This window comes from Canis lupus, chromosome 4 (genome assembly GCF_011100685.1).
Source record: "Canis lupus familiaris isolate Mischka breed German Shepherd chromosome 4, alternate assembly UU_Cfam_GSD_1.0, whole genome shotgun sequence".
In the NCBI taxonomy this organism is placed as follows: domain Eukaryota; kingdom Metazoa; phylum Chordata; class Mammalia; order Carnivora; family Canidae; genus Canis; species Canis lupus.
In genome coordinates this window covers 58,422,618-58,447,505 of record NC_049225.1, presented here as the reverse complement: position 1 = coordinate 58,447,505, position 24,888 = coordinate 58,422,618, and the positions used below count along the sequence as shown (strand labels likewise).

Sequence of the window (24,888 nt, the reverse complement as noted above, 5' to 3'; positions counted from 1 at the left end):
TCCTAGACGCCTGTTCCCCCTCCAGAGGGGGAGGGGGTGGGGGAGGGGGTGGGGGTGGGGGCTCCCGACCCAGCGAAGCGCCCCGGTCGGCCCAACAGGGTGACGAGAGCCGAGGCGGCGCTCAGTTGCTCTCCGGGCCCAGCCCTCGCTAGGAGCTTCCTAAGTGCGGAGTGAGCTGGGGCCACAGGGCAGCGGGACCTGCGGGGCCGGAGGGACGCGCTCGCTGGGTCTCTGGGGCGGCCGCGAGCCCTGTCTGGGGCCGGTCCCCGCGCGGGGAGCTAGAGGGGATGCGCCCGGGTCCCGGCAGGTGGCTGCGGGCGCCCCTTCTCCCCGAGCAGAGGCGCTCCGGGCGCTCCACTCCCAAACTGTCTGCAGAACTTCACGGGAGACCACGAGCCTGGAACGAGAGCCGGCCGGGGCGTCTGTGTCTCCTTACACACCGCTCATGGTGCCCAACAGAGGGCCCAACGAAGCCCCGAGAGACGTGGACAGGACCGGGCTGGCGCGCCGCCGAGCCCCAGCAGAGCTTCGGGAAGCCGCGGGCGGGCGTGCGGGCGGGCGTGCAGGGGTCTGGCAAGCCGCCCCTCGGAGACGCCAGGGCAGCCCCACAGCGCGGCCGATCGGAGGCCGGATGGCAGCGGCGGTGACGCGCAGGATGTTGCACTGAGCCCCGAGCGGGGCGCAGACCTCCCAGGCTGCGGCGCGTCGGCAGCTACGGCCGGGAAGACCTCGGCGAGCGGGGCCCGCGGCCGGCCTGGGCCCCCGGCACTTGCCACCAGCAGCCGGCGGCGCAGACCCGTGTTCTCGGGCTCCGCGGCGGCTCTCACGTGCGACCTCTCCAGCGACCTTAGGAAGGTCCCCTCAACTGTCCCACCGGAGTGCTGACTAATGCTGAGAGCCAGCCAGTGCCCTTAGGCCGCCACATGGAAATTAGAAAAAAAAAAAAAAAAAGTTGCCCTAAGAGGAAGAAAAAAAACCCCAAGCAACGGGAACTTTCGCACTTGGTTTCCCTAGAGCCAAACGGTGCAGAAAAGGCGGGAGAGGGGGACTCAGGGGCTAGACCCAACAAGCGAGGGAAAGAAAGGACAGAGGACTGGAGCCCGGGGCCGGAGCGCCTCGGAACCGTCCCCGGAGGGCACGGCGGCCCTGGGGCTCGGTCTCCTTGGCGCAGTCCCACCCCCGCGTCAATCAGACCCTTCCCGCTTTGCGATTGGCCGGGGGCTCCCTTGGCCTCCCCGGCGCCCACCTCCTAGCTGCTTGGGGTTTACTTCCCCAAAGTACACGGGCCCCACCTTGTGGAGCAACCGCTCCTGCACGGACAACGGATCTCCGCCCAGGGGAAACACATCTTGACGAATGGGAGCGGCCCCACGCATTCATTGGCTGCTCTGGACATCACTCAAAGGACTCCCCGCCCTCCTTTCGACGTCCCGCGAAGTGATTGGCCGCCCTCCGTGCCAATCCGTTACTAGGGAAACGAGATCCTCAGAGTCTCATAGGCAGGAGTCAAAGCCAATCAAGAGCCACGCCTTCACCCCGAGTCAGTGCCCAATCGCTGCTCGAAGAGCGCAGAGGACGCAGTTGGGATTGGTCAGCCGGCTGCTCGACCTGGCCGCAGCAAGTTAGGCTGAGGCACGGTTATATAGACCGGCGACGGAGCACGCGTGTGTGCGGACGCAGTTGCGTGAGGGGATTTCGCCTTCCGCCGTGCCGTGGAGCAGAGCTTGTTCCTCTCCCTCTCAGCCGCGCAGGTACGCCCGGGTGTGGGTGTGGGCGGGGCGGGGCAGGGCGGCCCCGGGGCCGAGACGAGCCGGGGCGCCTGAGAGAGAAGTCCGGGCGGCGGCGGCGGCGGCGCGGTGGTGGTGGTGGCGGCGGTGGTGGCGGTGGTGGCCTCCGCGCGAGGCGTGCGCACCGCCCCCCCCAACGGCCGCAGGCGGGCGCCCGGGCGCGCGGAGTTTCCCCGCCCCCTCCGCGCCGCGCTCTCACCGGTCGGCGCGCGTGGCCGTGTCCGCGTCCGCCGCATGCGCGTGCCACGCCCAACGGTCGCGCGGGCCGGGAGCGAGCGGCGGCCGCCGCCCGGGCCCCAGGGCCGTGTCGGGAGCCCGGGGCCCCGCGCGGCCTGCTCGCCGGCCTCTCCCGCTGCCGCGCGCCCGCAGAGTCCCCGCCCCCCCCCCGCCCCCGCCCCGCTCCCGGCGAGGGGCTGCGGCCCGGGCCGGCCCGGGAGCGCGAGGAGGCTTGGGCTTGGGAAGCAGAAGTGCTGCTGCTCCCGGGTTTTACAGGGAGTGGAAGGGGGGAGCGGCGAAGGCGCGGAGGATGCGTGGAAGGAGTAACCGCTCTTTTTTCTGAGCCGGGCCCTGTGCTGAGCAACTTGGGTGGCTCTCCTGTACTCCACGGCGGTCCGGCGAGGTAGGTGCGGCGAGTTGCCTTTTTTGCAGTGGATCCGGACGTCCAGAGGCGGAGAGACGCGGTCCCCGGCGCGCCGACGGTAAGGGGCAGGCAGCGGGGGCCCCCGGGCCGCGTGACCGCCGGGCCCCCGGCCTGTTTGCGTCCTGGAGCCGGTGCCCTCGGAGGGAGCACTGGTCCCCGGGGAGGCCAGCGCGGCGGCATCTGTGCTGGGGCCGCTTGTGGGCTTGCAGGGAGGCGCGGCGACAAAGGACACGGAGGGCTTTGGGCTTGCGGTCCGCGTGTGAGCGCACGGCCAGCTGATGGATGCGCCGCCCGCGGAGCTTCCGGAGAAAGGCGGCGCGGAAGTGCCGGCGAGCGCGGCCCGGGCTCCTGCGCAGATTTGTTAACTCGCCCCGCGACGGTGGGAAATCCCCGGCGGCCGCGGGCGTCAGGCTCTGCGCTGACACCTTAGACCTTTTTCGTCTTTTCTTGACCGAGGCAGACTTTTGAGAAAGACCGTCCGTGAGATAGTTCAAAACTTGCTCGTTTTGTCGTTGGACAACATGCGGGGCCGAGCGGGGGGTTTGTTCAGATGGGTGGGTTGAAATGTGAAGTCGGGGTGGAAAGGACGGTGCCCGGCTACAATATGAATTAAGTCTCTGGAGCTTATGCTCGGTGAATTATGAGTGATTGAGGTGTGTTAGGAATCGTGCCCTTGGGGCTAAAGTCGGAATCTTCTGTGGGTGAAAGCCTCTCTACGTTCATTTCGTTTGTTTACCGTTTACTGTTCGGCTCCCGCGTGTAGTATATGCGAGTATGGAACACACCTTCAGAGGGGAGCTTATATATTTGCGATTTCTAAAAGCCATTATGCTCCCTGTCTTAATAAAATAGTTACAGGTCCAGACCATTACTTGACATCACAAACGTCTCTACTTGAGGTAAAACTAACAAAAGTTTGGGCATTGGCTCTAATGAATTAATTTTGCTTGGAATGGCTTTCAACCTCTTATTTGTTTTTGGTTTTGTTTTTGTTTTTTTAAATATGTATTTATGATAGTCACAGAGAGAGAGAGAGAGGCAGAGACACAGGCAGAGGGAGAAGCAGGCTCCATGCACTCCCTCTTATTTGTTTTTTAAAGCCTTTAGGATTAGACTTTGAATAAGAATTTTTTGCAGACAGAGGGAACTTTAGCATTTACATCCTCCTCAGCAAACTAAAACACTACAAGGAAGCTTAATATTTGTAAGTGTTTCCATTTACCCGTACTTTCCATGTTTCTTAACAGAAAGTAGCAATAAAGGATCAAAATATTGTATGGTCCAAGTTCTTAATGTTTAGTTGGTATTGCTTTAGACTGTAACATTGTTTTACTTAAAACGTGCCTTCATGTAGCAATTCTAGTTACCTTTATTTAGATGGTCTTAACTATTGAGTTAGCATTTTAGGTTTCAAATTTTAAAACATAATAACATACATTTAAACTGTTAACTTGGAGTCCAGCTAATGGTGTTAGTGCTCAGGGTAAAATAGATTAGGATGACATTTGCTTGTGCCTTAATTGAGGAAGAATTTTGTTTCCCTTTCAGATATTTCTTAGCCTGTTCTTTGCCTCGCCTCCGGCCTCCATTGGGTAGGAATATGAAAACTGGTAATTTACAAATTGGTAGCCCAGTGTCTCTCCATGTATGGATTTATTAAGAACAAATGAAGCAGATTGTAATAATATGAGAGTAGCGTGCCTTCCTTCTTCCCAGCCAAGTCAGGTTACTTCTGTTATTGCTAAATCCTTTCTGTTTAGGCTTTTGTATTTCTGATAGAAAAGTAGGCAGTTCTTTGTTCTTTATTTAACTCACATTAGGTTTGCTGTTCTCAGCTGACAGTCTGCTAAGAGTGCATCAGAAGATTTGGTAATGTTTGTTGCTGACCTATTTTGCAGTAGTTCTTGTAATTTTCATTATTTGACTTGTTATAGTACTTTGAATAGAAAGTAAAGGGTAGAGGTTAGTTTAAGCTTTTTTACCTTTGTGAATTGTATATGGTTCATAGGATGAATAGGGCAATGGCAGGTAAGAAATGAAATTTAATATAAAGCCTCAATTTGTAACTGAAAGCAGTGTTTTTTTTTGCCCGTTTAATAAAGTTATCTCTCTGATTTTTTCACATTTTGTAACTCATTTTTTTTAAATGATATTTTAGAATTCGGTTATGCATTGTTCAGCAGATGGGTTTAAAAAATGCCCCCCACCCTTTCAGTTAACAACTAGTGAGAAAAACCTTTAGTTGCAACACTGTCCTTCCAGCATGGAGTTAAATTTAGACTCAGCAATTGTAATCTCACTTGTAGTTGGTGATCACACACTGGTGGTTAATTGGGTTTATTATATTTTTATTTTTTTATTTTTATTATTTATTTATTTTTTTAAAAAAAATTTTATTTATGATAGTCACAGATAGAGAGAGAGAGAGGCAGAGACACAGGCAGAGGGAGAAGCAGGCTCCATGCACCGGGGGCCCGACGTAGGACCCGATCTCAGGTCTCCAGGATCACGCCCTGGGCCAAAGGCAGGCGCCAAACCGTTGCGCCGCCCAGGGATCCCCTTATTATATTTTTAAATCTCAAAAATCAGCTTTATACTTTTATTGAAGTATTCTTGGACACCCTGTTTGGCTTTGGCCAGAGAAGTTGAATTGCAAGCCAGGTAATACGGTGAAGAGCTAGGAATAATCTCCACACGAAGAGTGGGCTTTATGAAACAAAGTAATTCAAAAAATTTCACAGATTGTGGCCTTAGTAAATGTTTTTAGATGGCTTTGAATGCTAGATTTCTCCTTTTGTTCTCTGGTGGTCCGTCATGTGATATTGTTTAGCTGTTCACCTTGTTGTCTTTCCGTTACTTAATGATAATTTTTTAGAGATTTCTTTATTTTAGAGAGAGAGAGCATGAGCTAGTGAGCTGGTGGGGGCTGGAGAAGGAAAGGGATAGAGGGAGAGAGTGTCACAAGCAGACTCCACAGTGAGTGTGAAGCCCCACTGGGAGCTTGATGTTCCAATCCTGAGATCAAGACTTGACCCAAAACCCTAGAGTCCGATGCTTATTGACTGAGCTACCCAGGTGCCTCAGGTATTTAATAATCATTAAAGTAAATGTTAGAGCTGGTTCAGAAAAAGGGGCCTCCTAGATGGGACACACTTCTGCTTTGTAGGGATGTCATCCTTGGTGGCTGTTAACTTAATTGGCTATGTAACAGTATCATTGTGTGTTTGTATAGCCCTTTTATGTTCTAAAAGTGCTTTTACATAGCTTAGTGTTCTTATCTTTTTACTTATAAAAAGAACAAGCTCTGAAACCCAAATAGTTGTATATTTTGTAGAGCTTGTATATCTAGTAGGGCACTGTAGACTGTTCTATCTTAGCTTTTTCCTTACTCAAAAACGTTTGAAAGTTTCAGAATTTAGAAGGTGTGTGACAAATACTTGACTTTCTAGGCTTTTGTAGGCTATACCTCAAGTATACTCTGGACTCTGAGCTTGCTCTTTGCTTTGTGAGATCTGAAGGGTGGGAAATTCATGTTTTTAGGAATTTGTAGATGAGACAGTAGTATTAATTACAAGATAGTTTTACATTTCAGTCTATGAGAAAGAACATAGACTGTTGCCTAATTATAAATCCATCTGACTGGCTTTTAACTTTGGAGTGGGGAATGGATGCTAAAAAACCAAGACAAACTAGTGAATTGTTAAGTTTTTCAGCTCTGTCTTGAAGTTTCTTCTTTTGAGTTTAAGATAGCTAAGAAATTGACATTGAATGAAATACTGTTAACTAAATGATTGCCCTTATTTGGATTTCCTTATTTTTTTTTCTACTAATGTCCTTTTTCTGTATCAGGATCCAATCCAAGATATACCCCCATTGCATTTAGTCCTCCTGTCTCTTTAGTCTCTCTCTGATATGTGACAGTTTCTGTCTTTTGTCTTTTGTGATCTTGACCCTTGATCTCAGTTGGGCTACATCATGAGTAAGTAGACTGAGGTTATGAATTTGGGGGAAAGAATACCACAGAGGTGAGACTTAAGTCTTCTTATCACATCAGGGGGACATTAATTTACTGGTTGAATTTAGCCTTGGTAAGTTGAATAAAGTGGTACTTAAAGTCTGCCAGGTTAGGGTTTTTTCTCTTATTTTGTTTATTAAAAACCAGTCCCCAATGCCTGAGTGGCTCAGTTGGTTCAGTTGAGCGTCTGCCTTTTGGCTTGGGTCATGATGTCCATCCAGGTCCTGGGATCTAGCTGGCATTGGGCTCTCTGCTGTGCAGGGAGCCTGCTTCTCCCGCTCCCTCTGCTGCTCCCCCTGCGTGTATGCGCTCTCCTCTGTTGAATAAATAAATAAAAAATATATATTTTAAAGTTTATATATTTAGAAAAAGTCGCCCGGGGGAGGAGGATCTGAATTTGTGGACCTGTATTAGCTGTATATTAAAGCTACCATTGTAATTATTAAGTATTTGGGGGAGACACTTCGAAGCTATTCTAATACTGTTTCTTTAAAGGTTCCCTCCTTTCAGCATTTATTAGTGGATCTTGCTTTTGGCTATTTTTTTTTAAAAGAATTTATGTATTTATTCATGAGAGAGAGAGAATGGCAGAGACACAGGCAGAAGGAGAAGCAGGCTTCATGCAGGAAGCCCGATGTGGGACTTGATCCCAGGACTCCAGCCCTGAGCCAAAGGCAGACGCTGAACCGCTTGTGGCTATTATTTGTAGTGTTTTAATGGTGATTCTTTATTTCCTTTGTTTCTTCTGCCTTTGAAATTCCTCTGTAGGGCAGATTTGTTTCTTCTGTCCAGTTTATTTTATTAAGACTTTATTTTCTTACTCATTAATTTATTTATTTTTTTTAATTTTTTATTTTTTCATTAATTTCTTTATATCACTATGGAGTCATGGATATTTTATTCTTTGGGTTCTTAATCCAATGTTATCTAACTTTGATTTTTTTTTTTTTTTTTACTTATTTAATTGCTCAGATTGTTCCAATTTTGGCCCTTGTGTCCTTTTAGTATTCCCCTATGCTTTGTGTTTTTTGTTTTTAAAAGCATTTTCTTTATCAGGTACCTAAGGCTCACCTTGTATTTTGCCTTTCCCAGCCCTAGGGTCAACCATTTCTCCAAGGAGCTATCATGAAGAATTTTGAAAGGAAGTGACAGGTGGTAAATGTGAAGAGTTTAGAAAATAGATTGAATAGTAGATCCAGTGATGGTGATAGTGCTCTTGCTTTGAGCATAGACAGTGGCTTTTATATTAGAATTTCTCTAGTTCTGGGACACCTGGATGGCTCAGTGGTTAAGTGTCTGCCTTTGGCTTAGGACGTGATCCTGGAGTCCTGGGATCCAGTCCCATATTGGGCTCACTGCATGAAGCCTGCTCCTCCCTCTGCTTGTGTCTCTGCCTCTCTCTTTGTGTGTCTCATGAACAAATAAAATCTTAAAAAACATGAAATTAAAGTTTCTCTGGTTCTAAGAAAACATTTTGGTTTTTCTTAATACCTAAACCAAATTTCAAATGTTTGAATACATAGCATAAGCTTGCTACAAAATTTATGACAATTTAATATATACTCCTGTCAGTACATAAAAACCTTTGGTGTTTATTTTTTCTTATTGGTCTTTGATAAATTATTAAAATAGGATAAAAAGACCACTTCAATATCCTAGCAGTTAGAATTGACGATTAGCATTTTGCATCACTCTTTTAAGTAGGATTTCTTTTCTTACATAGGTTCCCATTCCACTCTTCTCCTAGGCTGTTTTTGTTGGAATTAAAAATATTTTAGGGGTGCTTGGGTGGCTTAGTCAATTAAGTCTCTACCTTCTGCCCAGGTCATGATCTCAGGGCCTTGGGATCAAGCCTGGCCCCTGGCTCTCTGCTCACTGGGGAGTCTGGTTCTCCCTTTGCCCTTCCCTCACTGCTTGTGCTGACTCTCTCTCTCTCTCTCTCTCTGAAATAACACTTTATTTTTTTTTAAGATTTAATTTATTTATTCATGAGAGACACGAAGAGAGAGAGAGAGAGACAGAGAGAGAGAGAGACAGACGGAGACACAGGCAGAGGGAGAAGCAGGCTCCATGCAGGGAGCCTGACATGGGACTCGATCTCAGGTCTCCAGGACCATACCCTGGGGTGAAGGCAGTGCTAAACTGCTGAGCTACCCGGGCTGCCCTCTCTCTCTGAAATAAATAAAATCTTAAATTTTTTTAGGGATGCCTGAGTGGCTCTGTGATTGAGCGTTTGCCTTTGGCTCAGGTTGTGATCCTGGGGTCCTTGGATTGAATCCTGCATCAGTCTCCCCACAGCAGCCCGCTTCTCTCTCTGCCTCTCTTTCTGTGTCTCATGAATAAATCTTTAAAAAAATTTTTTAAAAGCTTTTTTAACTGCACATATTTAAAGTGTACAGTAATTTTTGTCACTGTTTATATCTGTGAAACCTTCACTACAATCAATATAGTGAACATACACACCCATCACCCCCAAGTTTTTCCATGCCCCTTTGCATTGTCTCTTTCCTATTTCCTGTCTTTTCTGCCCGGAGGAATTTATTTGCTGTCACTGAAAATTGCATCTTATGCATTTTATGCAATCTGCAGTTTTTATGTAAGTGGTATCCTACAGTATGTGCTTTTGAATTTTTTTCTCCTGTAAGTACACCATAGTTTATCTACTCATCTGCTGGTGGATATTTGGTTTGGTTCTAGCTTTTGGCTGTTTAAAGCTTCCTAAGAAACTGCCTAACTTTTCCAAAGTGGTTGTACCATTTAACATTCTCGCCAGCAGAGTTTTGAGGGTTATACTCTGTATCCTGGCCAATATTAGCATTTAAAATTTTTGTCGTTCTACAGGCAGACCCCGGTGGCGCAGCGGTTTGGCACCGCCTGCAGCCCGAGGTGTGATACCGGAGACCCTGGATCGAGTCCCATGTCAGGCTCCCTGCATGGAGCCTGCTTCTTCCTCTGCCTGTGTCTCTGCCTCTCTCTCTCTGTGTGTCTATGAATAAATAAATAAATAAAATCTTAAAAAAATAAATAAAACTTTTGTCGTTCTAGCAGGTGTAGTGGTACCTCACTGTGGGTTTAATTTGCATTTCTGTGATTACTAATGATTGACATTTTCATGGACTTACTTGGCATTCAGATAGTTTCTTTGGTGGAATGTTTCTTTATTTCTTGCTCATATTTTATAGGATTGTTACTCGGTTTTGATAGTTCTTCGGGAATCCCTGGGTGGCGCAGCGGTTTGGCGCCTGCCTTTGGCCCAGGGCGCGGTCCTGGAGACCCGGGATCGGATCCCACGTCGGGCTCCCTGCATGGAGACTGCTTCTCCCTCTGCCTGTGTCTCTGCCTCTCTCTCTCTCTGTGTGACTATCATAAATAAATAAAAATAAAAAAAAATAATAAAGTAAAACACTTCAAGTTAAATTTTTAAAAAAATTTAGAGAGTGTGAGAATGCATGTACAAACAGTGGGGGAAAGGCAGAAGGACAAGAAGACTCCCTGCCGAGGAGGGAGCCTGACTGGGGCTCTTGGGGCTTTATCTAGGGCTCTGAGATCATGACTTGAACTGAAGTCAGATACTTAACCACTGAGCAACCCAGGCATGCCATTGAGTTAAATTTTAAGATGATGCGATGCGTGAAGGGGGTTCATTTTTTTCTATATCTGAGTGTGTAACTGATCCACCATTTGTTGAACAGAGCTATCCTTTTTCTGTCAGATTATCTGCATTTAATATTGAAAATCCCAATTGTCCGTTTATGTGTGCATATATTTTTCTTTTTTTTTTTTAAAGATTTTATTTATTCATGAGAGAGAGAGAGAGAGAGAGAGAGGCAGAGACCCAAGCAGAGGGAGAAGCGGGTTCCATGCTGGGAAAACCCAATGCAGACTTGATGCAGACTCCATCCCGGGTGTCCAGGATCACGCCCTGGGCTGAAGGCGGCGCTATACCACTGAGCCACCCGGGCTGCCCTGTGCATATATTTCATAAGTATTCTGTTCCTTGGATCTGTTTGTTTTTACGTCCATACTGTTTTAAAAATAAACGTACCTGTGAACAATATCTGATGTTTCTAAACACGTTTAAAAGCTGTTTTGCAGTACATATTCAGGTGCTGACTTTTCATTTTAATATTGTTTTTGAGATCTCTTTCATGCTGACTTTGACCGCTATAAATAGGATGACTTTGTCTTGGTTTCCCAGGGACAGCCCTAATTCACTCTAGTTAACCTGCTATAATTATAAATATAAATAGTACTGCTTTTCTATCTTATAAGTGCCCCATTTGATGATCTTAGATAAAGGAGGTTTGAGTAATAGGCATAAATGCAACTTAATCCATCCATTTCCCATATGACAGACACATAGGTTATTCTTAGGTTTTAGAAATAGGGTGGCAGTTAATTTCTCAGTTTGTCTTGTGCACATGAGTGACTTGTGTATATATCTAGAAGAGAGTTAATAGATTCATTGGAACATTTTTGATTTCTTTTTAAAGATTTTATTTATGAGAGACAGAGAGGCAGAGACACAGTCAGAGGGAGAAGCAGGCTCCATGCAGGGAGCCTGACATGGGACTCGATCCTGGTCTCCAGGATCATGCCCTGGGCTGAAGGCCACGCTAAACTGTTGAGCCACCCAGACTGCTTGACTGGTATTTTAATACTTCAGGATATGTTCCGTGAGAACTGGTAGGTCTTAAAAAAAAAAAATTTTTTTTTTTAATTTTTAGAGTTTATTTCTAAATATTTAGAGCACTTGTGAGTGTAGGGGTAGGGCAAAGGGGAAGGGAGAAAGAATCCCAAGCAACTCTGTTTAGCAGGAGACCTGGGCTGAACGCAGGATTTTGAGATCATTGACTTTGCCAGAGTAAGCTCTACTATTAAAAATTCAGGTGGAGGGAACCCTGGGTGGCGCAGCAGTTTAGCGCCTGCCTTTGGCCCAGGGCGCGATCCTGGAGACCCGGGATCGAGTCCCACATCGGGCTCCCGGTGCATGGAGCCTGCTTCTCCCTCTGCTTATGTCTCTGCCTCTCTCTCTCTCTCTGTGACTATCATAAATAAATAAAAATTTAAAAAAAAAAGAATTAAAAAAAAAAAAATTCAGGTGGATTATGACTGGTCTTCATCATGGTTCCCTGCTTTTGGAACAGAAATAATTACAGCTTTTTAGACTCCGTTAAAGGAAGCACATTTAACGTTCTTGTGAACTTCAGCAAAATTATTGATGGAAACTTCTTTAAAGTTGCCATGCAATCTAGTAACTTGGGGTTAAGTAGGAATTTTTTTTAAAGATTTATTTATTCATGAGAGACACACAGAGAGAGGCAGAGACACAGGCAGAGGGAGAAGCAGGCTCCCGCAGGAGCCCAGTGAGAGACTCGATCCCAGGACTCTGGGATCTCTCCCCAAGCAGAAGGCAAATGGTCAACCGCTGAGTCACCCAGGCATCCCCATGTACTGTACCTTAATCATGCTTTTCATTGTTTGCTCTGAGGGATCCAAGTGCCAACACAAAATGGTATTGTTGGAAAAATGATAGTATTACAGGCAAAAAGTGCATTCCTTCCTAAAATTGGAAAACTATTTTTTTTCTTAATTTTTATTTATTTATGATAGTCACACACAGAGAGAGAGAGAGAGGCAGAGACATAGGCAGAGGGAGAAGCAGGCTCCATGCACCGGGAGCCCGACGTGGGATTCGATCCCGGGTCTCCAGGATCCGGGATCGCGCCCTGTGCCAAAGGCAGGCGCTGAACCGCTGCGCCACCCAGGGATCCCGGAAAACTATTTTTTTTTAAAGATTTTATTTATTTATTCATGAGAGACACAGAGGCAGAGACATAGAGGGAGAAGCAGGCTCTCTGTGAGGAGCCTGATGCAGGACTCCATCCCAGGACTCCAGGATCACGATCTGGGCCCACGGTAGATGCTCAACCACTGAGCCGCCTAGGGGCCCTAAACTTGGAAAACTTAAACAGAAAGTATTCTGATACAATCTTCTAAAAAAGCAAAGTAAATAGATATTTTAAGACCAATTTGAAGGTGAAACTAAGAACTTTTTAGGAGAATGCTTGGCTCTTAGACTTTAGCCCTGAAAGTTGTGAGAAAGTAACCAGATAAAACTTACTGCACTTGAAAAAATTGAAATTGGATCATCCATACCTGCTGCTAGTAAATACACGGAGATGTATTCTCAGATTAGTGTAAGTATCCCACTCATAATAATAAAAATCATAAGAGTGGAGTTAGTTTATTTATGGAATATAAGTCTAAGCAGATTTTAGGGCAGCCCGGGTGGCTTAGTGGTTTGGTGCTGCCTTCGGCCCAGGCCCTGATCCTGGAGACCTGGGATCAAGTCCCACGCCTGGCTCCCTGCACGGAGCCTGCTTCTCCCTCTGCCTGTGTATCTGCCTCTCTCTCCCTGTGTTTCTCACGAATAAATAAAATCTTTAAAAAAAAAAAAAGCCTAAGCAGATTTTAAAGATCTGTTCCATAGAGCTAAAATATGTATGATTGCATACCACTAGTTTTACTGGATGTTGGTGGACCCTTTCTTGCATTTTTTGATTTTGAAAATGATGTATGTTGCCCTTAGGGCATTGTAGCAATACAGAGGTGTATGAATTTTACTGTTTTTAATTGTTCCATAGCATTTCATTATGTAAATTGTATAGAATATAACTTTCTGTAACACTGCAAAAGTACTTTTTATATCTTATGCTTATATGTTTTTCTACCTGTGTTGTTTTTATTTACACCTTTTGTTTTTTAATAATCATTTTTGCATGGACAGTTCACGAGTAATAAAGTTAACCCTTCCTGAAAAGAAAAAGTGATTACTATTCAGTTTTTAGGTTGCTAGTGTTGGGAATAAAGGGAGATGAATGTTTTGACTGTTATTTTCTAGTAGCTTTTCTCAAGGGAAATAACTCCTCTTGGCTTTGATGAGTAAAGATTAAGATTACTTCAGAAATCTTTCAGTTCAGCAAACTTTTTTACCTAGCATAAGACTAAAATAGTGTTGCTTATAAGAAAAGTAAAACTTAAATGCTTTAATTTTTAAAAAGAGCAGGAGTTTTGTTTTTTTTTTTGTAAAGATTTTTATTTATTCATGGGAGACCCACAGAGAGAGAGAGAGAGAGAGGCAGAGACACAGGCAAAGGGAGAAGCAGGCTCCATGCAGGGAGCCTGATGTGGGACTTGATCCCGGGTCTCCAGGATCACGCCCTGGGCTGTAGGCGGTGCTAAACCGCTGAGCCTCGAGGGCTGCCCAAGAGCAGGAATTTTTATACATAACAGCACACACATAAGTAAGACCATTGTAGATTCATGATGCATGTTTTAAAAATTAAGATACGTGTACACTGATTAGATTTTACAGTTTGTGCAGTTAAATCCTGTAGGCACGCAGAAAGTCTTCCCTATGTAACATTCATAGGCTGGATTACAACAATCATAAAGTCAGCTTAGAATTTCTCTGAAAAGTTAGTTTTACATTAAGTATTTGGGCTTCTATAATTCAAAGTACTCTGTACAAAAATTCTCAGAATAATCATCCAGTATTTTAGTACTGCTAGCAGAGTTCTTAAGTAGTCTTCTGGGAACAGAAAAGGGTGGGATGTGAAAATGCTTTCTTTAATTAGAGTTAGTTAATAATTAGAGTTAATAGTAACAGCTTACTTTCAGCGCTTGCTACTTATTTTTTTATTTTTAAAGATTTTATTTATTTATTCATGAGAGGCACACAGAGAAAGAGACAGAGACACAGGCAGAGGGAGAAGCATGCTCCATGCAGGGAGCCCAATGTGGGACTTGAACCCGGGTCTCCAGGATCACACCCTGGGCTGCCCAGTGCTTGCTATTTAATAGACAGGTTTTGCAGTTATGATTTTGATTTTATGAAAGAACTGGGGTGCATAGAGATTAAGTTACTAGCCCAAGAGCACAGCAAGTGAATGGTATTGGAGATTTTTTTTTTTTTAGGATTTTATTTATTGGGATCCCTGGGTGGCGCAGCGGTTTGGCGCCTGCCTTTGGCCCAGGGCGCGATCCTGGAGACCCGGGATTGAATGCCACATCGGGCTCCCGGTGCATGGAGCCTGCTTCTCCCTCTGCCTGTGTCTCTGCCTCTCTCTGTCTGTGACTATCATTAAAAAAAAAAAAAAAAAAAATTAAAGATTTTATTTATTAATGAGAGACACAGAGGCAGAGAGAGGGGCAGACAGGAGAAGCAGGCTCCATGCAAGGAGCCTGATACGGGACTGGATCCCAGGACTCTGGGATCATGCCCTGAGCTGAAGGCAGACACTCGGCCTCTGAGCCACCCAGGTGTCCCTTTATTTGAATCTCAGTACTTTCTCAGTATTCTAAAATTGAGCACTCAGTTTTAGATTTGCTTTAGATTTGGATGGTTCAGTGAAAACCGGTAAACTGAAGGTCATGTTTAGTATTTTTTTCCTCAAGCATTTCTTTCTATTTTACTTAGAGACAGTGTGCACAGGGATGTACAAGTGGGGGTGGAAGGAGAGAGAATCTCAAGCTGACCCCTCACTGAGTGGGGAGCATGATATGGGCTTTGCTCTCGATCCTGAGATCATGACTTGAGTCAAAATCAAGAATCCGACTTTTAACCCCCTGAGCTATCCAGGCACCCCTGAAAGCATTTTTTATATAGAATTTTGGAGGCGCAGTTTACAAATAATTAAATTATAGAATTTAAGGATTCAGCTTGAAGAATTTTTGCATCATATATTTATAATCATCATCCCCAAACAGTTGATTTTTTTTTTTAAACAGTTGATCCAAAAAAAAAAAAAAAAAAAAGTTGATCCTTAAGATGAGTTTGAACTCTGTGGGTCCACTTGTAGACGGATTTTTTTTTTTTAAATAATACATAACGGTTCTGGAAATGTATTTTCTCTTTATGATTCTCAATGTTTTCATTGCTGTAGCTTGCTTTATTGTAAGAATACAATATATAATACATATAACATACAAAGTTTGTCATTTGTTACTGGTAAGGCTTCTGGTCAGCAGTAGGCTAGTAATAAAGTTTCTGGGTAATCAAAGGTAAACGTGGATTTTCAGCTGTGGTTGGGGTGGGTGTCCATTCCCTTAACTGAGGGGGGGGCGCGGTATTTGAAAATCAACTTTACATACATTTCTCTAACCCCCCCCCCCATCCCTCTCAGGAATTTCTGAATTGTAGCACCACTTTTCTTTTGTGTTTTTTCTTAGTCCTTAAAGAAACAGTGTTGTGGCTGTTATCTTAATCTAACTTCTGAAAAACCTGACAAATGGATGATAAAAAATCCATTTTGGTTGTATAAAATTCTAATCTTTTGTGTGAGAATGTAGAACCAAAGAAAACTTTATTCTTTGTCAGACATTCAAGTTTTGGGGCTAGAAAGTTACATAAGAAATGATCTCTATTAAGAAACAATATTTAGGAAGAAGCTTGCATTCTTTTTTTTCAAAATGTTTTATCTGACCATGACTCATGAGGAATTCTTGAAATCTTTGGCTGTTTTAATTTAGAAATCAGTTTTTTTTTTTTAAAGCAGTGAAACAATCAATATAGTTTCTTTTCAATAAAATGTACATTATTTAGTCCCATGATCCCATGAAATGTTCCTTTTTTTTTTTATGGAGAGGTAATTGACAGGAATATTTTATTTTTTTGACAGGAATATTCTTTTTAAATAGTATTTCCATTTTCCTTTAAATTCATTGGTCCGTATTATAGAAGAGCTGAAAGGAGAGACTTCAGAGCCAGAGCTTCTACTGTAATGGAATTATATGGTGCTTGAAGTGTAAATATGAGCCCTTAGGAGGCTACAAGGGTATTTGAGGCAACACTGATGATTGACGTTAAAAGTTGTAACTTGAGTAGCAGAGTATTGAAAATTTGGTTTCAGCATAGCTATTGCATGTTTCTGAAGTTGAAAATTTCAATCTAAAATAAAGTACCACCTATTTAGAAAAAAATAAAAGATGCTAATTAAGAACCCAAAACATTCAATTATATTAAACCATTAAGCTAATAAAGAAAATTAATGTTGGAAACTTGGTAAATGATGTGGATTTTAGTATTGGCTTCAGAATTAATAACAAATCCACAAACGAGATGAAGTTTGATTTACCATATAAATATTTAGCTTTTCTTTTTTCTTGGTTTTAGGGGGATGACCTGAAATAAAACGTTGATAATGGTGTAACTAAACCAATAATGAACTTTCTTTATTCTTTTAATTTGAATTATGTAGGTAATCTCAACGAGAAAAGAGAAGCTTTAGTCTAGAGGTGGACAATAGATTATAATTTTTCTTACCTTTGATATATAATCTAGAGGATTTTCTTTATTTTGCATGGGGATATTGGATATCAGAAAAGTAGTTGCTAAAAAGATTTTTAGAAATTTGTTATAATGAGACTACTTGGCAGTATCAAAAGATGCAGTTAGGTTGATACTATTGGTCTAGTAATGATGACATTTATAATATTGACTGGGTAAGAAGATGAAACTTGAGAAGCAAGTGCAACTAGAATAGAAAAATAGGGGTTTACTTAATGTGTGCTGTTCCTCTATCCTGTTGTGAAAGTTCTCTTTAAATTGCCTTATATTGGGGATATATTGTATATTTTGGGTAATAGAGGGAAGCAAAACTTTCTACTCAGCCTCTTACTATGCTAGAAAATATGCAAGTACAACCTAATGGAATGAAAATATTAACGACCAGTTTCTGAGGAATTGGGAGAGAATGGTCTTCTGTGAGATCTGGTGGATGATCACAATGATGGAATCACATTGGATTTTTCCTTTTATTTGAGATTTGGTCAGATGTTAGTGACTTTTGATGAGAGTAGCTAAGCCCTTTTAAGAAAGTAAAAGTTATGTAGGAACTGTAATAAAAAAAAAAAGTGCAGTTGCTCTGGCTTAAATGAAGTAATGGGAAATCTTAAAACTTGAAAACCATAGGCTAGATGACTGTTAAGATCTTCAATGTCGGGATCCCTTGGTGGCTCAGCGGTTTAGTGCTTGCCTGCCGTCCAAGGCATGATCCTGGAGTCCTGGGATCAAGTCCCACATCAGGCTCCCTGCATGGAACCTGTTTCTCCCTCTGCCTGTGTCTCTGTCTCTCTGTGTGTCTCTCATGAATAAATAAATAAAATCTTTGAAAAAAAAAAAAAGGGGCAGCCCCGGTGGCGCAGCGGTTTAGCGCCGCCTGCAGCCCAGAGCATGATCCTGGAGATCCGGGATTGGGATCGAGTCCCACGTTGGGCTCTCTGTGTGGTGCCTGCTTCTCCCTCTGCCTGTGTCTCTGCCTCTCTCTCTCTCTATGAATAAATAAAATAAAATCTTAAAAAAAAAAAAAAAGATTTTCAATGTCCAACTCTGAAGTTCTCAAAAATTTAGGATCAGTGAGAACATCTGAAATTACTTTTTTTTTTCTTTTTTTTTTTTTGACTATGAGCCATGGAAGAAATAACAGCAATTTCTTGTTCTGCCTTTGAGTACATTAGTTTAGGACTTACGATCCAGATTCCTATTATTGATGTTCTCATAACTGCCTGCCGGTGAACTGCTCTCCATTGTGACTGGGAAGGTGTTCTGTATTGACCTCGTTCCTGTAATCTGGAGAAAATGCAGACCAACCTTGAACTAATTTCTTAGGTTTTGGTGAGATAAGTAGTAAATGGGACACATATTCAAGAATAATGCAGATGTATTAGATAAGGATAAACAAATCTCCACAAATTGTTCATAATTGACCGATCAAATTCATTCTTTCACCCATCCTTTGAGGAAACTGAAATAAAATTTCTTGCCTTTTGTACTGTAATTGATCTGTATATATATTTCTTTGTTTGCTTGTACGTTTAACTTCAGGATGATTTTATCTCCTCAAATGAAAAGTTGGATTGTCTCATACCAATGTCTTTTCAAAAAGTTTTAATTTGATCATAACTGACCATAATTGAGGACTTAGCTGTGTGTTAGTTGCCTTTCTTTTTTTTAAAAATATTTTATTTATTTATTTTTTAAAATTAAAAAAAAATTATTTATGATAGTCACACACACACAGAGAGAGAGAGAGGCAGAGACACAGGCAGAGGGAGAAGCAGGCTCCATGCAGGGAGCCCAATGTGGGATTCGATCCCGGGTCTCCAGGATCACGCCCTGGGCCAAAGGCAGGCGCTAAACTGCTGCGCCACCCAGGGATCCCAGTTGCCGTTCTTAATACTCAAAGATAAGTCATGATTTTGAGGTGTTGAAATTATTTTGTTGAGTAAGAACATTTTGTTTAACTCATTTTCAGATTATTTTTGGTTTCATCATAAACTAAGCATAGAATTTTTAGATTTTGTGGTTTCTCTATTAAAGATACTAAAAATTTTTCTGATTTAGTTTGACTAAAAACGTGATCATATGTTGTCTGTAGGTCAAAACTATATTTATCACCCTTGAATCTAATACTGCCACAAATAAGAATGTTTGGAATCTTAGAACTGGAACACTCTTAATTGGGTTTAAAAATATGGAAATTATGATAAGGTGCATGATGGAAAATGTGTACCTTTCAAGTTCTTATATTCATTCATTATAAAGAAATTGACTGTTGGGAATAATAATCCCCCCCCACCCCAAATTCATCAGATTGCAATAAATTTCAGTAAAAATCTCTCCTGGTGTGTTGTGTGGGTTTTATTTGTTCTTAAAACCAGAACTGTTGACATACCTTGTCTTACTTTGAGTTGATTTTATTTAAATGATTCTGTTTTCTCCCCTGCTACTTTCTTGCCTTGTAAGTTGACTATATTTGACTTTTTTTTTTTTTTTTTTCCCCAGGTTGAATTGACCAAAGCAATGGTTATGGAGAAGCCTAGTCCCCTGCTGGTCGGGCGGGAATTTGTGAGACAGTATTATACGCTCCTGAACCAGGCCCCAGACATGCTACACAGGTAAAACTTTTTTAAAAAAATTTTTATCCTGCATCATCTAATGTTTTTTAGCATGTGAGTACTTAGTACTTGATTCTCTTATGCATCATGCATAGTATATGCAAGTATGAAAGTCTCCTTCAGACAGTTGCATATATATTTGCGATTTCCAAAAGCCATTATGCTGTCTTAAAATAGTTGCAGGCCCAGACCATTCATTACTTGACATTACAAATGTCTCTTACTTGAGATAAAACAAAAGTTTTGGCATTGGCTCTTCTAAATTAATTTTGCTTCGAATGGGTTTGCTTGCAGTATTGTTGCATAATAGTGCTTTCTACATAAGAGCCAGTAAATGATAGCTGCTAAAATTATAATTTTATTTATTTTTTGTTTAGAAGTTATTTTAAAGATTTATTTGTTTGCGAGAGTGATCATGTACTCACACAAGCAGGGGAAGGGCCAAAGGGAGGGGGAGAGAATCTCAAGTAGATTCCCTGCTGAGCATCTAACCCCTGTGAGATGATCCCAACAACCCTGAGATACGACCTGAACTGAAATCAAGAGTTGGACACTTAGCACTGACTGATTGGACTGCCTAAGTGCCCCTAAAATTAGAATTTTAAGTAGAACATACAAATAGAAGGAAATTAGACTAAGTTACCTAGACTTTCACATTATCAGAAAAATAGTGCCTGAAAACATAAAGGAATAGAATTTGTGCTTTTGTTTGTTTTTTTTTGTGCTGTTTTTTGGTGAATCCTGAATATTTGGTATGAATATGTTCCTGTGATAATATTTTTATGTTGATGTGCTTTTAAAAATTGGGGAAGCTTGGGACACCTAGGTGGCTCGATTGGTTGAGTGTCTGCCTTGGGCTCAGGTCATGATCCCAGGGTCCTGGAATCAAGCCCCATGTCGGGTTGGGGAGCCTGCTTCTCCCCCTCCTTGCCTGTGCCTTCTGTCGCTCTCTCTCTCTCTCTCTCTCTCTCTCAAATAAATAAAATCTTTTATAAGAAAAAAATGAAGAAACTTTAGTGGAAATATTATAGGCTTGTAAATAAAGTTTTTTTTTTTTTAAAGATTTTATTTATTTATTTATGAGAGACACAAAGAGGCAGAGACAGGCAGAGGGGGAGAAGTAGGCTCCCTGTAGATAGTCTGATGCAGGACTCGATCCCAGGACCCCAGGATCACAACCTGAGCCCAAGGCAGATGCTCAACCACGGAGCCACCCTGGTGTCCCATAAATAAAGTTCTTAAACATGGAAAGCTTTACTAAAACCATGTTTACAGATGTTCTTGTATGGACGTGCAAACATTTTAACATACTGTCTTCTTTTTACTTGATAATCTGGGGTCCTCTTATAACGATAGTACATGTATCGCATTCATTTAGTATCCACATAGTTAATTTATAGAGATGTAGCATATATTAATCCTCAGTGATGAGTTTGTCAGTTGCTTCCATTATTTCCTTTAACAGTCTTGCATTATATAGAACTATAAATATGTCTGTGTGGACTTGTTAGAATAATTTTTCTTTCTTTTTTTTAAAGATTTATTTGAGAGAGAGCGAGCATGCTCTTGCGTGCTCCACCCTCTCATGTGCTCTTAGCGACTGTGCCACCCAGATGCCCCTAGAATAATTTGAGATTTTGAAATATATATTTCCTAGACCAGACTCTTTTCCTCTATACTTTGACCAGCTTGTGTATTGGATATCATATGCTTATTGTGTGCAAAAGAAAATTTATAAATATGTTTTGAGTCCTTGCTCTGAAAATACCCCCTTTTTTTTTTTTTTTGTAAAAGATTTTATTTATTTATTCATGAAAGACACACAGAGAAGTAGAGACATGCAGAGGGAGAAGCAGGCTCCCCACAAGGATCCTGGCATGGGACCCTATCCTAGGCCTCCAGGATCATACCCCCGGCTGCGCTAAACTGCTGAGCCACCCAGGCTGCCCCTTTGACCTGTTATCTTTTGATCTTTACAAAAACCTTTAGTAAGGCACTGTCACGATAACTTTATTTTGCAGATAAAGATGGTAAGGAGTTAAAAATCTGGTGCTGATAGGACTATTAAGTGATTGAAAAGATTTGAAAAGTTTTCTTATTTTTGTTGTTTTATGTAAAAATTTGATTTTATGCCCTCAGGTTAGATAAGTTTGGAATTTGAAAAGGACTGAGAGTTGAAAGATAGCTAAATGAATTGATATATTTCTTGTCAATATTGATATTAATTGACTCAAAGACCTCTTTTTTCCACATTTTATCTCTGAAGTACAGCTTAGATATACAGGCATATCTTGTTTTGTGTTTTGCTTTATGGTGCTTTGCAGAAACTGCATTTTTTTGCAAGTTAGAGGTTTGTGGCAATCTTACATGGAGTGAGCTTATTGGTGCCATTTTTCCAATAATATTTGCTCACTTTGTGTCTTTGTCACATTTTGGTAATTCTTAGAATATTTCAAGCTTTTACACTATTATATTTATTGGTAATTTACGATCAGTGATCTTTTTTGTTATTATTTTGGGACTCATGCCCATTCATAGAAGACTGAACTCTTTTTTTTTTTTTAAAGATTTATTTATTTACTCAGAGAGAGAGAAAGGCAGAGACACAGGCAGAGACAGAAGCAGGCTCCATGCAGGAAGCCCGATGTGGGACTCGATCCTGGGTCTCCAGGATCACACCCCAGGCTGCAGGAGGCGCCAAACCGCTGCACCACCGGGGCTGCCCCTGAACTCTTTTTTTAAAATTATTTTTTATTTTTATTTTTTAAAAAGATTTTTATTTATTCATGAGGGACACAGACAGAGGGAGAAGCAGGCTCTGCACATGGAGCCCGATGTGGGACTTGATCCCCGGACCCGGGATCACTCCCTGAGCTGAAGCCAGACGCTCAACTGCTGGGCCACCCAGGTGTCCCTGAACTCCTTTTTTTTTTGGTAAAGATTTTACTTATTTGAAAGAGAACAAGAAGGTGAGCACAAGTGGGGAAGGGGTGGGGTTGAGGTAGAAGCAGACTCCCTGCTGAGCAGGGAGCCTGATGCAGGGCTCAGTCCCAGGACCTGATCATGACCTGATTTGAAGGCAGCTGCTTAACTGACTAAGCCACTCAGGTGCCCCAAAACCATGAACTTAATGTTAAATAAAGGTGTATCCTCTGAATTCTCCACTGACAGCTATCCCCCATCTCTACCTTTTTCTTGAAACACAACAATATTGAAATTAGGCCAGTTACTTAACTGTTAAAATGGCTTTTAAGTATTAAGTGAAAGGAATAGACTTTCCTTATAGTAGACTTTCCCTTAACATTAAAAGCTGGAAGTAAGCTTAGTGAGGAGAGAATGTTCAAAGTTGAGATAGGCCAAAAGCTAGGACCACTTAGCTAAGTTGTGAATGTAAAGGAAAAGTTAATGAAAATTAAAGTGCTACTTGAGTGAACAGACAAGTAATAAGCAGAGCAGCCTTCTTATGGTTATGGAGAAAATTTGAGTAGTCTGAATAGAAGAGCAAACAAGCCACAACATTCCATTAAGCCAAAGCCTCATCCAGAGCAAGGCACTTACTACTTACTCTTCGATTCTTTGAAGGCTTACAGAGGTGAAGTTGCAGAAGTAGAGTTTGAGCTAGCAGAGGTCGTTGGTTCATGATATTTAAGGGAAGAAGCTGTCTCCATAAAATAAAAGTGCAAGGTGAAGTAGCAAGTGCTGATGAGAAAGCTGCAGCAAGTTCTCCAGAAGATCTAGCTCAGGTAATTAATGAAGGTGGCTACACTACCCAAAAGATTTTCAGTGTTGATGAAACAGCCTTATATTGGAAGTGGTTTGTGGGAAGATGTCAAAATATCAAGATAAACAGGAGTTGAAAAAAAAAAAAAAAAAAAAAAAAAAACAGGAGTTGAGAAGAAGTTGATTCAAGACTTGAGTAGAGGAAGTAACTAGAGGTAGAAATAGGAGAACTAGAATAGAAGTGGAGTCTGAGGATGGGATTGAATTGCTGTAGTCTCATGATAAAACTTGAACAGATGAGGAATTCTTATGGATGAGCAAAGAAAGTGGTTTCTTGAGATGGAATCTATTGATGAAGACACTGTGAGGATTATTGAAATAACACCACTAGAGGATATTATGTAGACTAGTTGATAAATTAATGGCAGGGGTTAAGAGGATTAACCCTCAATTTTGAAAGAAGTTCTGTGGGTAAAATGCCATCAAATGGCATCACATACTATAGGGAAATTTTTAGTGAAAGGAAGAGGCAATTGATGGGGGGAAAACTTTATGGTCTTACTTTAAGAATTTGGTACAGCCAATGCCTTCTGCACCCGCCACCCTGATTTGGTCACAGCCAAATGGAGGTAAGACCCCTCCACCAGCAAAAAGATGAGGACTCACTGAAAGCTCAGGTGATGATCAGCATTTTTTTTTTTTTTTTTTTTAGCAGTAAGTGTTTTTTAATTAAGATATGTACATTATTTTTATAGAAATACTATTGCACACTTAATAGACTAAGTGTAGTGTAAACATAAATGCACTGGAAAACCAAGAAATCTCTTTTTGACTCTATTGCAAAATTCTCTTGCACTGGTTTGGAACTGAACTTAAAATATCTCTGAGGTATGCCTGAAATGAGAAGTGGATTGGCCAGCAGTACTGATTCAGTGGCTGACATACAGCCTTTTAATAACTTGAAAGTTTTCAGGGTACAACTGGGGTACCCGTGGGCCCCAATCTCCCCACTTTTGTGGGGAACAGGCAGAAACAGGATGTAGAGTGACATGGGGTTCATTTGTGGAAAATTGTGTATCTGTAGTATAGTTATCGAATTGTAATAGCAGTTCTATCTGTGCTGGGGCACTTTTGGTTGTATCTGTCAGGTTTTCCTGATCCAGTATTAAAATGAAAACAAAACATTTGAGGATATAGATGAATTAAAGCTATGCAGAATTAAAGTCTGAAGCTCTTATTGCATCAGCAAAAATTGCTAAAAATTACTCTTAAATTTCACCTGCATGAGTTACTGGGATTTTATTTCATTTCATTTTAATTTAAATAGGCTCCATGACTGGCATGGAGCCCAAGGTAGAGGGCCTGAACTCTTAGGACCCTGAGATCAAGACCTGAGCTAAGATTAAGAGTTGGACTTAAATGACTGAGTCACCCAGGTGCTCCAGTTACTGGGTTTTTAATGGAAACCCCTCAAATACATTCTCAGATATGTAAAAGGATTGGACTCCCCACGCCTGTGGGATGGTATAGATGTCCTCATCTGTATCAAAACTGCCTGTTTGCTTCTTGAGTGAAAATGGGAACTTCTGTTTTTCATTCTGAAGTAGCCTAACTGACAAAATCATCCTACTTTGAAATCTGGAGCTCAACATTTTATAAAATAAGTGTTCTGCCTCATTGACCAAAATCTTTTTTCCATTTGGCAAATACTGAGTGATATAGAGGGGGGAGATCTATGAATGCGTATGCACACAGAAATGAAAATA

General features: G+C 42.1%; 1 protein-coding gene across 3 annotated transcripts in view; it reads left to right on the top strand.

Annotated features, from left to right (window-relative positions):
- Window positions 1-1,596: 1,596 nt before the first annotated feature.
- The window catches only part of G3BP1 (G3BP stress granule assembly factor 1), a 43,760-nt gene continuing 20,468 nt past the window's right edge, over window positions 1,597-24,888 (top strand). The window contains exons 1-2 of one of the 3 annotated variants that reach the window (XM_038534969.1): window positions 1,597-1,751; window positions 19,290-19,402. In XM_038534969.1, coding sequence (XP_038390897.1) covers window positions 19,308-19,402 — 95 coding nt within the window. In that variant the 5' untranslated portion in view covers window positions 1,597-1,751; window positions 19,290-19,307. Of the gene's footprint in view, window positions 1,752-2,254; window positions 2,407-2,462; window positions 2,486-19,289; window positions 19,403-24,888 lie in introns of those variants that run through there. The other 2 variants (XM_038534970.1, XM_038534971.1) reach the window with 2 other exon arrangements.